Source organism: Mustela putorius, unplaced genomic scaffold (assembly GCF_011764305.1).
Source record: "Mustela putorius furo isolate JIRA1106 unplaced genomic scaffold, ASM1176430v1.1 tig00000577_pilon_pilon_pilon, whole genome shotgun sequence".
Lineage (NCBI taxonomy): Eukaryota > Metazoa > Chordata > Mammalia > Carnivora > Mustelidae > Mustela > Mustela putorius.
In genome coordinates this window covers 7,621,284-7,634,410 of record NW_025421421.1, presented here as the reverse complement: position 1 = coordinate 7,634,410, position 13,127 = coordinate 7,621,284, and the positions used below count along the sequence as shown (strand labels likewise).

Sequence of the window (13,127 nt, the reverse complement as noted above, 5' to 3'; positions counted from 1 at the left end):
AATAGGCAGACTGCAGACTACTGTTAGAGCAGTGAAACCACTAGGTATGTTACTATGATGGTGGATACATGTCATTAAAATTTTTCCAAGCTCATACAACACACAACACCAAGAGTGAAGCCTAATGGAAATTACGGATTTTGTTGATGATGATGTCAGTACAGGTTCATCAATACAACAAATAAACCACTCTGGTAGAGGGCAAAGATAATGAAGGAGACCATATATGTGTGAGGGCAGGGGGCATACAGGAAAGTTCTGTACCTTCGAATTGAATGTAGCTGTGAATGTAAAATAGCTCCAAAAACTAAAGTCGATTTAAAAAGAAAAACTCCACACCCTATAGCTACCATGACATGCGATGGTAAAAGACAAAAATTATCCTCTAAGGTCAATAACAAAACAGGAAGTCTGTTTTGCTACTTCTATCCAAAAAGGCAACCATATTAAAAAGGAAGAAATAAAATTATCTCTGTTTGCAGATGACATGTTCTATATGTTTTTACATGTACCTTAAAGATTCCACACCAAAAAAAAAAAAAAAAAAAATCAGAATAAACAAACTAAGCAAAGCAGCAGCATACAAAATTAATGTGCAAAAATCAGCTGTACTTCTATACACTGACAATGAACAATCCAAAAAGGAAAATTCCATCCATGATAAGCACCAAAAAAGAGAATCTAGGAAAGAACTTAATTAAGGAGGTGATATACAGAGAAAACTATAAAACACTGTTGAAAAAAAAAATTAAAGACCTAAAAAAATGGAAAGACACCCCAATCTGATACTGTTAATATTTCAATATCATCCAACAAAATCTACAGATTAATATCATTCAAAAATCCCCAAAACTTTTTTTTTTTTTTTTTTTTTTTTTTTTTGCAGAACTAGAAAATTCCATTAAAATTCATATGGACTCTCAAAAACCCTCAATGGCCAAAAGACTCTTGAATCAGAGTAACAAAGATTTAAGACTCACAATTACTAATTTCAAAATCTACCATAAAGATACACAAGTGTTGTACTGGCATGAAAACAGACATGTATGCCAACTGACTACAATAGAGAACCCAGAAATAAACTCTTGTATATACGGTCAAAAATTCTGACAAGTGTGGAAAGACCATTCAATGGGGAAAGGATGGTCTTTTCAACAAATGGTGTTGGGAAAAGTGGATATCCACATGTAAAGCATTAAGTTAGACCCTTATCTTAAAACATAGTCAAAATTACTTAAAATGGATTAATGATCTAAGCAAAAAAGACCAAACACTATAAAACTCTTAAAAGGAAATACAGAAGAAAAGCTTCATAATACCAGTTTAGCAATGATTTCTTGGATGCGTCACCAAAGGCAGACAACAAAAAATAGTTAAATTGTACTGTACTGCATCAAACTTTTAACTTTTTGTTCATCAAGAACACTATCAACAAAGCAAGAGAATGGGAGAAAATATTTGCGAATCACATATCTGATAAGGGATTAATATCCAGAATATATAAAGAACTCCTAGAACTCAACAACAAAAACACAAACTGCTAAACATTTCTCCAAAAAGATAAACAAATGGGCAATAAGCCCATGAAAAGATGTTCAACATCACTAATCATTATGTAAGTGCAAATTAAAACCACACTGAGGTTACCACCTTACCACCTTACAACTGCCAAACGTCTAGAGTCCAAAAGACAAGAAACAAGTATTGGTTAAGAATGTGGAAAAAAAGGAGCCCTTATGTACTGTTAGTGGGAATGTGAATTGGTGCAGCAACTATGGAAAACAGTACAGAGGTTCCTCAGGAAATTAAAAGTGGAACTGCCTTATGATCCAGTAATTCCACTAATAAGTATATATAACCAAAGAAAACAGAAACTTTAATTCAAAATGATACATATACCCCTATGTTTACTGCAGCATTATTTACAATGTCCAAATTATGAAAGCAGCCCAAGTGTCCAATGACAGATGAATAAAGAGATGATTGATACACAAACAATGGACTATACCTCAGCCATTAAAAAGGAATGAAATTTTGCATTTGCAACATGGATGGATATAGAGTATTACCTTAAGCAAGGTAAGTCAGTCACAGAAAGACAAATACCATATGATTTCACTTATATGTAGAATCTGAAAAAAATTTTTTTAAACACAAACAAAAAGCAGAAACAGACCCTTAAATACAAAAGGGAGCAGGTATGGCTATGGACAAAATGGAAAAATGGGTGACGGGGAGCAGGAGATACAGGTTAGTTATGGAATGAATAAGTCATGGTGATGAAAGGGAATATAAGTCAGAGTATTCTATGGTGACAAATGGCAGTTATACTTGTTAGATTTTTCCAATCACTACATTATAAACCTGAAACTAATATAACATATATGTTGACTATACTTCAATTAAAAGAAAAAAGATCATGCGGCAAAAAGATCATACACAAAATCAGAGTCCCCAAAACTGAAAATCATTGGTCATTTTTCTGGTTCCTCTGGAACTTGAGCTATATTGTCTAGACTCAAATTTAAAAGAGGAACAGAAGAGGAAAGAGATGGAAGGCCTCCTATTAGGTGATGAGAAATATAAGACTGAATCAACCAGATGCTTAAATAGGCCTTCCAAGAAGGGAGACCATAGACCTCAAATTTAGACTTTGTAAGTTGTTTCAAGATAATTACAGTCATTCTAAGTGTGTATGCTAGAAGTACTGATGTGTCCAGTGTGCACATTTTAAATACCTCTGTTTCTAAAACCTTCTTTTAGCATTTGTTCATTTTTTAAAACAGAGGACCAGGGTACATGAGAGTGGCCAAGTGGCTAACACGAATTTCCTAGAGAGCTGGTTCCCAGCAAACAAAGCAATCATCAGCTATCATACTCCAGAAGTAAAGAATGGGAAAAATCTTAGAAAGAGTCTAGCTAAAATAAGGGTGCTTTATGCCCCGTCCTTTTCCTCTTGCTTTTGGGGAAGGGGCTTTGCAGGAAAGGTCAGTTACCAAGGCTCATAGAGAGAAGGAAGTTTCTCAGGTTTCTGCTTCTGTAGCTGACATGTGTGACTTCAAGTTACAGATACCACTTCACACCCATTAGGATGGCTCTATTAAAACAAAAAAAAGTGGGGCACCTGAGTGGTTCAGTGGGTTAAAGCCTCTGCCTTCGGCTCAGGTCATGATCCCAGGGTCCTGGGATCGAGCCTCATGTCAGGCTCTCTGCTCCGCAGGGGACCTGCTTCCTCCTCTCTCTGCCTGCCTCTCTGCCTACTTGTGATCTCTGTCTGTCAAATAAATAAATAAAATCTTTAAAAAAAAGAATAAGGAAAAAAAGCTCAGAAAATACCAAGTGTTGACAAGGATGTAGTGAAACTGGAACATTTATTCTTGCTGCTGAGAATGAAAAATGATGCGGCTGCTGGGAGAAACAATATGGTAGTTCCTCAAAAAATTAAACACAGAATCACTATTTGACCCAGCCACTCCATTTCTGGGTATACAACCAAACGAACTGAAAGCAGCAAGATTCAGCATTATTTACAACAGTCAAAAGGCAGAAGCAACTCAAGTGTCCATCCATGGATGAATAAACAGAATGTGCTATATACATACAAGGGAAGAAAACATGGCCAATATAGGCCACAACATGAGTGCACCTTGAAGACATTATGCTAAACGAAGTCACATGCTATGCTAAGTCAGTCACAAAAATGCAAAGACTGCATGACTCCACTTATATAAGGTGCCCAGAATAGTTACATACACAGACACAGAAAGTAGAACAGTGGTTGCCAAGAGCTCAGAGTAGAGAAAATGGGGGAGCTACTATTTAATGCATACAACATTTCAGTGTGGTAGGAGAAAAAAAAAGTTTTAGGCTGTACAATATGAATGTACGTAAGGCCACTGAAGTATACACTCAGAAATGGTTAAAATGGTAAAGTTTAGTGGCACCTGGGTGGCTCAGTTGGTCAAACATCTGACTCTTCAGCTCAAGTTCTGATCTCAGGGATATTAGATGGAGCACCGCATTAGTCTCTGGGTTGGGCATGGAGCCTGCTTAAGACTCTTCCTCTCCCCTCTGCCCCCTCACTGACCCCTCTCTCAAAAAAAAAAAAAAAAAAGAAAAGAAAAAGAAAAATTTAAAAGCCCCTTTCTTTATTTTGATGGTTTATTCTCTCATTTTGTTAGGGCACATGGTCTAGGAATTTCCTAAGAAATGTTGCATGGTGGATATATTTTTTTTCTTGTTCTTGAAGGTCTTTCTTTCCTCCTTTTGCACTTGACTAATGGTTTGGCTGGATACAGAACTCTAGGCTGAATGCAGAACTTGTAAAGCGCTAGTCCTCCATCTTCCATCTTTAAATTAGATTCTTAGATTATGAGAAGTTAGATGACATATATATTCCTAATCCCTCCTAAATGATCCCAAAAGCTTTTGAGACATTCTCATTATTTCTGATATTCTTAAAGAAATTTTGTAATAACTGCCTGGTATTGGCCTGTTTTCATTCGTTGTGCTTGGCACTTTATAGCTTTTTTTCAACCTGGAAACTCAAATCCTAAATAAATTTTCTGGAATATGCCTATATAGGCATATTCTGGTGTACATATGTATGTGGTAAAACATTTCATCCTCTGATAGATATGGCTACTGAGACAATCAGCTTTGGAATCTCACAGACTAGACTTGACCCTCAGCTCACTACTTACCCACTATGGCACTTGGGGAAATTAACTTCTTTTAAACCATATATGAAATGGGGACAGGTTAATTGTAAAGATTTTTAATAAAAAAATGACACATGTAAAGAGCTTATACAACAGAAATAATGAAAAATAAGTGTTACCTATTATTAAAATCCTAAAAGATTGATGCAGATACTATCAATCCTAGATTGATGCAGATACTATAAACACTGTCAAATCTATCAAGGATCTGCTATTTGTAAGGAAATAAAACTAACAAAAGAAGTGGGAGGCAGCCAATGGGTATAGGCTTTTCTTTTTGGGGTATTAAAAACGTTTGGGGACTTGAGAGAGGTGGTGGTTACAAAATACTGGAAAGGTACTAAATGTTAGTGAATTGTTCACTTTAAAATGATTGATCTTATGTTATATAATTTTTGCCACAATAAAGAGAAAAAAGGAAGCAGGAAAAAGAAAGGCAGTATAAAGGAGAAGTCAAAAGTTGTTGAAATGGAGAATGGAAACAATACTCTTTCCTCTAAATTAGTGTGACACTTTCCTCTATATGCTCTCTTTTTAATTCTTGGAACTGAACAGCCAATAATGATATTGTTGGGAAGACAAACAATTCCTTTTTTATCGGACATTAACACATAAATAAAAGGCTGATTGAGAGATTGACATATAATTAAGAGAAGATTATTTTCAATTTCTTTGGGAAGAATGTATAAAACAGGAAAGTTGGAGGATATATATATATACAAATACACACACACACACACACACACACACACATGAACAAAAAAGCTGATAGTATAGAAGACAATGGATAAAGTCTTTTTTTTTTAATCACTATGTATCAGAATGCTCAGCTCTAAGCCTTCTCTTATGACAAATATGGGAATCTAACCGCATCTAAAATCTTTCCAATAAAAGGGGAAGTAAATTACTTCATACTGATTTCAGACTAGGGGGAAATATTGTTAGATGCATCTTTTTTCATTTTCAACACTTCCCAAATTGTGCTCCAAGAAACACTGTTTTAGAAAGATGTTATTTTAACACGGTACAAAAGAAATGAGAGAAGGGAGAATGAGGGGAAGAAAAAGGAAAAGGAAAGCAGCATATTCAAATTTCATTCTTGGGAGATTTGCAAGGCATAGTAGTGTATTAAAGGTTCTGCAGTAAGAAAGCCAGTTCACCTCTATTAAACCTACATTTGGCTGATTTATTAAGTACAGTTCTTAAGCTATGTCGGTTAAACACATAATGCATCATTTTGTTAAAGGCTGCTTAGATTTATACCAGATAACATATAAATTAGGGTAATTTCAATATTAGCCCAGGGGGATAAGATTACCACACATATTCAAGAATAATCAATTATCTGAATAAAACATTGTTTCAAATTACCAGCTGGTCAGAGCAAGAGCTTAATGGCAATAAAGGAGGGGAAGAGAAGGTAGGAATAAGAGGAAAAGAAGAAAAAACAATCTGGGAAGAGTTAGCTCTTCATCTTCCTTTGTTGAAATGTCCTTGTCCTGACATGTCAATTCTGATTATTAAGCCTAACATTTGCAGTTAAGATAGTAAAAAATTCCAACTTGGTTCACTTCTCCCCCACTTTCTATTTTTTTACATTAATTCCTAACCCTAGGAGGTAACCTCAAAAGGAGAAGTTAAATATTTGTTACTTGAGTACCTTAAGTATAAAATTTCACATTGCCATAACAATCCATATCCCAAAACAGTTTAATACTGCATAATTTAAGCATAAAGGCATTTGCAATTTCAGTTTCTTTTACTCAGAGCAAAGATGTACAACACCAACAAAACCTGAACCTGGAACAATATTTCTTGTTTGGGGGAAAATCATAGAAAAAAACATGGATTTAGAGAAGTAAAAATTCAAATAGATAGGGCAAAGGAAAATCCAAATGGAAATACATTTATGAGAAAACTTGTAAGAAGATAAAAAGACACGCTTTTCATTATCACTTTATCATCTTTGAACCAAAAAGAAATCACTACTGCTTATTACTACTATTTCCCATATTGTGGGAACCAATCAAGGAAATGAATCATTTAGGTATTAGAAACAGCCAATCCCTTAGAGAAGTTAATCCTCTTCTTGGAAATTATTTTATTCATAGGGGAAAAGCTACAGCTACCTTTCTGGTGACTGTTCCTCCTTTTTCTCATAAAAGAAGTGGAGTGGAGTGAGCAAATGAAGGCAACGAAAGCCTCAATAGTCATATATATCCCCAGTCACAAAACTGGAGGGGAGCAGGAGGGCAAGACAAGCCAGGCATGCACGCCCTAGCTATTCTACTCAGCAGATCATTCTTCGTCATTTACAGGCTACCACCCTTGCCAAAGGGTGACAAGATCATTTGGCTAAAGCAACTACTGGCTAAATAACAAACCATACACATAAATCTTTTTAAGGAATAACAGATTTGAAAAAGACAAAAGCTAGATAAAATAGATACATTAAAGTGGATAGAATAAACTTCAACTTTGGTTATTATTTCACAAATTAAATTTGTGAATCTTAATTCAGTGGCTTAAAGGCAGGAGTTGCAAAGTTGGAAGATGAAAGATCAAAGCACTGGTAGCACAGTATTTTCTTGGTGAGAGTATCAGTCTAAGGTCTGAAAATGAAATGTGCTGATCCAGAAACCGAACTTTATCAGTAACTTAAAGATGATCAATCAGCTTCAGTGACTTATTCACAGAAGAGAGCAAAGGGAGCAAGCACCCCAGGTAAACCCCACCACAAGGAGGCCCTTACAGTGACCCAAAAACCTGTCCTCTATCCATAGTATTCATACTCTTTTTCCACATGAGTACTAATCTGATCTGGTTAAGTAGTACTTGGTTGAATACAGAATTATATAGTAGTAATATCAAAACAGATCAACCTGCAAGGTATTTCATCTAGGTCCTAAGGGGGCTTAATAAACATTCCTGAACTTCAGGAGATGCACTGCTCATTTTCCAGATTCTCCATCTCTCTCGATGCAAAATTTACACCCGTCATTCTGTTTTCCATCACCCACTGTGTTTTCTGTAGATGTGTATTATCACTGATTGAGCCATATCAGGCTATTGCTCTCGTGGATCTGATATTATGCATCCTTCCAACTGTGTCCTGCCAAACCATGAGAAGACACATTTATTTCCCTACTTTCAAATTCTTAAACAGTACTTCTGACAGCCCCATGTACCTCTAACTGTAATAAAACTACAAAAAAGTAGTCTGCTTTTTCTGTACTTTTTGTAGATACTGATACTGATTTTAAAATTCTGAACAATTTAAACACAACAACAGTCCAACTGGACACAACTCAATACTGCAAAATGTAAATATATACATTGGTTCAAAGCAAATTGTTAAAAATTAACCACTTAACAAAACAACTTATAGCTAGCTCATAATAAGGACACAGACAATTCATATACTCAATTATATAAGGATTCTACATTTGCATAATGCTTTACAAAGTGCTCTCCCATTCAAGATAACATTAATTCTAATCAAATATTTAAATTGAAAGTCTCCAAGAAAGAGATTTCTCTAAGAAGATAAACAAAATAATCCAAAATTTTAAACTTTATTTAAAAGCCATTAAATTTTCTGATGTTTCATACATATATATTTTTGCTTTGAAATGAGAAAATATATTAAGACTACAACAGAAACAAATTCCTTCTCTCATAAAATATATCACATACTCTTAGGTTATACATGTGTTAAAATTATTTAAATCAGTCTTGAGAAATACGGTTTCAAGCTGGATAATAATTACACTTAAAAAATCATGCAAGTTTATAAAAGAGACAAAGTCAGGCCTTGGTCTGCCCAACAATTCCTGTCCAGATCCTCTGTACCAAATTACTTCTTCAAATGTTTAGTATACTTATGCTCCATTATAAACTGTTCTATGTAAAAAATACATGGTATCAGTTATCTCTACCTTAGAATGAATAAATTTAAGTGACTGAATACACTCAAGGATTAAATCTAATCGCCAATTGTGAAATAAAAGACAAAAACCATAGTGTAACTGAATCCAGGACTTAAATTGGTAAGAAGCCTTAAAAGGAATCCAGGAAATCCTATTACATACACCTAACCATGTCAAAGGTTAGTTCTTATCAAATGAGCTGTATCCCATTGAGGTCCATTAAACAAACAAAAAGCAGTGATAGAGCACCAACATAATAAAAAGAGTTCACATCACAAAGCACATCATTTTCTAAGACTTAGAAATCTTCTCTAAATGAAAATATAGCATGAATACATCAATATTTGCAACAGAAAATTAAGAGTTCTTACCTTACTACATCATCAATATTGTTCCTGTATACGCCTTCAAGTCTTTCTGCGGGAAACCCCATAGCAATAATGTTGGGATAAATATCTGAGTACTTAAGTTAAGGAAACATCTGAAATATACAACAATGCAAACTACATGTACTTGTTGTAAAACATTAGCTGATTATAAAAATCACTATACCTATGCTAGTAAAAGGATGTCAAATGTATTTATCTATAAACCATCATGTGTAATTAAGAAACACAGGTACATAAAATTAATTCCGCCAAAAAATTCTCAAAATAATTATATGGCAAAATAATTTTCAAATCTCTTTACCTAGTACATTAAAAGTAAGTACATAAAAATTAAGGAAAAAAGTAACTTCCACATTTACACTATTTAGGCCCACATACATGAAAACAAAAACCACAGACTATAAATCAGAACTGAAGTTACCTTGGGACAAAAACCAAGTATCAAAATAAAAACAAAAAAAGCTACACAACTTCTCAGTTTTCATTGTTACAAAAGGCACCACAGCATAGAGAAAAGTAGATACAATTAAGAATTAGGAAGCCAGATTTAAGACCTGGCTTATGCCGCCATCCCGTTGTATAACCTGGACATGACTTCATCTTTCCAGGCTTCAATTTCCTACTCCACAAGATTAGGTTGAGCCAACCACAATGATCTCTTCCAAGTCCTTGGTATTTGTGACTTAGTAATACTGAACTAAGGTAGAAAGTTTTCCTCATTCACCATCAAGGTAATCAACATTTAGCATGCCATTCTATTTATTTATGTTATATACTGTAGTCAGCATAAAAACAAACTTCTGTGCTCCAGAAGAATCTGCATCAAACTAAAAAAACAAAACAAAACAAAAAATACCAACCAATCTACATTTCTATGCATTTGTCAATAGTGGCAGACCTCATTTCTTCCTGAGTACCATTATTCCTCTCTCTAATCTCGTGATTTTTCTGAGATGGACCTTCCAAAACAGCCAAGCTGATCTGCCCCAAGACTCCCTTCAACACCCTCCCTGAAGTTCTCCACCTACCTACTCCTGGACCCCATTTGATCTTCAAGTACAATCCAAAATTCACCAAATCCAGTGCCTTTTTGTAGATCTTTTTTCATCACTTTCGGCTGCTTTCACATTATTGAGTTAATTTCGGTATTATTTTCAATTGAAAATAATTATCAAGTTACTAAAAGCTTTTCAAAATTATTTTTTTAAAAGGTTTTATCCATAGTTTTACCACACACTGATTGGACAGACCTAAAAATATTTTAAGGGAAAAAAAACCAAACAAACAGGGTTGCCTGGGTGGCTCAGTCGGTTAAGCATCTGCCTTTGGTTCAGGTCATGATCCCAGCGTCCTGGGGTGGAGCCCTACATCAGGCTCTCTGCTCAACCAGGACTCTGTTTGTCCCTCTCCCTCTGCCCTGCTCATGCTCTTTCACTATCTGTCTACATCTCTCTCTCTCTCAAATAAATAAAATTTAAAAAATAAAATAAAAAAAAAAACTTTCATTAAAAGAAAAAAGACCGCACACAATAGCATATACAATATGCTACCTTTTGTACAAAAAATATTTTCTTTTTGGATAAAATGAGTAAGATTTACACACAATTTGCCTGAATCTGAACTTCTCAGCACACATGTGCATTTGCACACACACAAATGATAACTGAGAAACCAATAAACATATTTGCTTCATAGAAAAGGGGTGGTGGCAAAGGGGAAAAACATACACTAAAACCAGCAACAAACAAATCCAATTAAATATCAAATTGGTAACCAGGAGATAGAGTTTATTTCACAGGAGTTATTTGGCTACTGCAAGTTTACTGTACTTCTTGGTAGGAAGCACTGTAAGAACAAAAAGAACTACAAAGAGGGGCTCCTGGGTGGCTCAGCTGGTTACACATCTATCTCAGGGTCCTGGAATCGAGCCCCACACAGGGCTCCTTGCTTACCAGAGGAGTCTGCTTCTCTTCTCCCTGTGCTCATATTCTCTCTCATGCCCATTCCCTTTCAAATCAATAAAATCTTAAAAAAAAAAAAAGGACTACAAAGACAATACAGAATCACTGGAATTTCCAAAACTGAGTAATGAATTATAAGACACATATTTCTTCTGACAAGAATTATACCAATGCATGTCCAATTTGACTTTTTTGCTTCCTAATGTTAAAATTTCTGACATACTTTTTTTGGACAATTTAAACCAAATAAAAATAACTGAGAAAACTATACATATATTTCTAATACGGAATAGTGTTAACTTGCAATTACCGGATATACTTTCAAATAACGAGAGTGTTTCATATGAAATTCTCATCTTATTACTTATAAATGCTGCGCATAAAGAATTATACTAACTAGATCACTGCAGGAAGCCAAATATTTTTGCCATCTAGTGATCTACTCGCAGGCAATGTGGCAACATGGTCAAGAACATATGCTCCGGGCACCTGGGTGGCTCAGTGGGTTAAGCCGCTGCCTTCGGCTCAGGTCATGATCTCAGGATCCTGGGATAGAGCCCGCATGGGCACTCTGCTCAGCAGGGAGCCTGCTTCCTCCTCTCTCTCTCTCTGCCTGCCTCTATGCCTACTTGTGATCTCTGTCAAATAAATAAATACAATCTTAAAAAAAAAAAAAAAAAAAAAAAAAAAAAGAACATATGCTCCAAGAGCCAAGATGCCTGGATTTGAACTCTAGCGTCACTTACTAAGTCATCTTTTGCAAGTTACCCATCTTCAGTTCCCTGTGTAAAATGGGACTGGTAGGAGGTAACATTTTCTTTTCTTCTCTGCTTAATTTTTATTCAAGATTTTATTTAAATTCCAGTTAGTTAACATACAGTATAATATTAATTTCAGGTATAGAAATTAACCAGGTGTAGAAATTAACTGCATGTCGTTAACTGTATACTAACGGGAATTTAAATAAAAGTTTGAATTAAAAATTAAACAGAAAAGAAAGTGTTACCTTCATTAAAAAAAAAAGTACTTATCACATAGGGTTGTGATAAGGATTAAATGCATTAACCTATGGAAAACAACTAGAACATAGTGATAGCTGTCTATCAGTTAAACAAATGGGACAGACCTATACCATTAGGGTTTACTGTAACGATTTGGATATATTTTTTTTTTTTTCCCAATGACACTCTTTACTGAATAACCTAATCCTTCTAAAGAGCATCAAAGTCTAATAGAAACCTTAACTCTTTGAAATCTTGACTATAGCAATTTGCCTTTTAAGTATTTAACTTCAGAACAAATGTAAAATATTCCCAAATTTCCCAAAGGGAACAAAACAAAAGACTGCTTTCCCCTTGTTATCAGTGGCTACATGAAGTAAGCAGAGAGGTAGAAGGAATTTCTGTCGGCCCTCAGAGGGACAGCTACCATTGCTATGGCAGATCTGCAGACACAGACATACGAAATTCAGTACATGACCTTTCACCCCACCTCTAAGCAAACATGCTAAGTTTGTTTTGTTTTAATTCAGGTATAATTTACATACAATAAAATACAAGATCTTAAGTGATTCATTGATGAGTTTTGATAATCATATATATCATGTTGGAGAGTCTTGATTCAAGTGCTGCAACAATCCCATCTCAAACATAGAATGCTGACTGCAAGAAAGAAAATAATAAATGATAATTAAGTTCTAAAGCCTGTCCACAGAAGTCAATTTCACCAATAACAGAACTGACACACTATAAAATGATGCACCTAGTATATGAGCTAACTCAATTTTTACTGGTTGTTCTTAACATCCAATCCTGACTTAAAACACTAAAAGGATATTCTAAGTTACACCAAATTAACAAAATGCCTTTAGAAAAAAACATGTGAGCTGAGATTTCATATTGACCTTGTCTCAAAATTTTACTTGTACCCAAATTAATGTCATTTGCACTACAAATTTAACTAGAATTTTCAAATAGAGAATAACCAAAAATAGCTCCTTAAGCCTTATTTTATGTGTCCCTGAATATAGACAGTCTTATTTTAAGTACAATTATTAAAAATAAAGCACTTCTGAAGTTTCTTTGTAGTACTACTCAACATAATATATATACTTATCCCCAAACAAGT

General features: G+C 34.7%; 1 protein-coding gene across 10 annotated transcripts in view; it reads right to left on the bottom strand.

Moving 5' to 3' along the window:
* Positions 1-13,127, bottom strand: part of LOC123392442 (phosphatidylinositol 3,4,5-trisphosphate 3-phosphatase and dual-specificity protein phosphatase PTEN-like) — a 103,947-nt gene that overhangs the window by 49,264 nt on the left and 41,556 nt on the right. The window contains exons 1-2 of one of the 10 annotated variants that reach the window (XM_045081467.1): positions 10,068-10,227; positions 9,022-9,131 (exon numbers count right to left, since the gene is read on the bottom strand). The exons of 6 other annotated variants lie outside the window; for them this stretch is intronic. In XM_045081467.1, coding sequence (XP_044937402.1) covers positions 9,022-9,083 — 62 coding nt within the window. In that variant the 5' untranslated portion in view covers positions 9,084-9,131; positions 10,068-10,227. Of the gene's footprint in view, positions 1-9,021; positions 9,132-9,563; positions 9,813-10,067; positions 10,228-13,127 lie in introns of those variants that run through there. 3 more of the 10 variants (XM_045081460.1, XM_045081461.1, XM_045081466.1) reach the window with 3 other exon arrangements.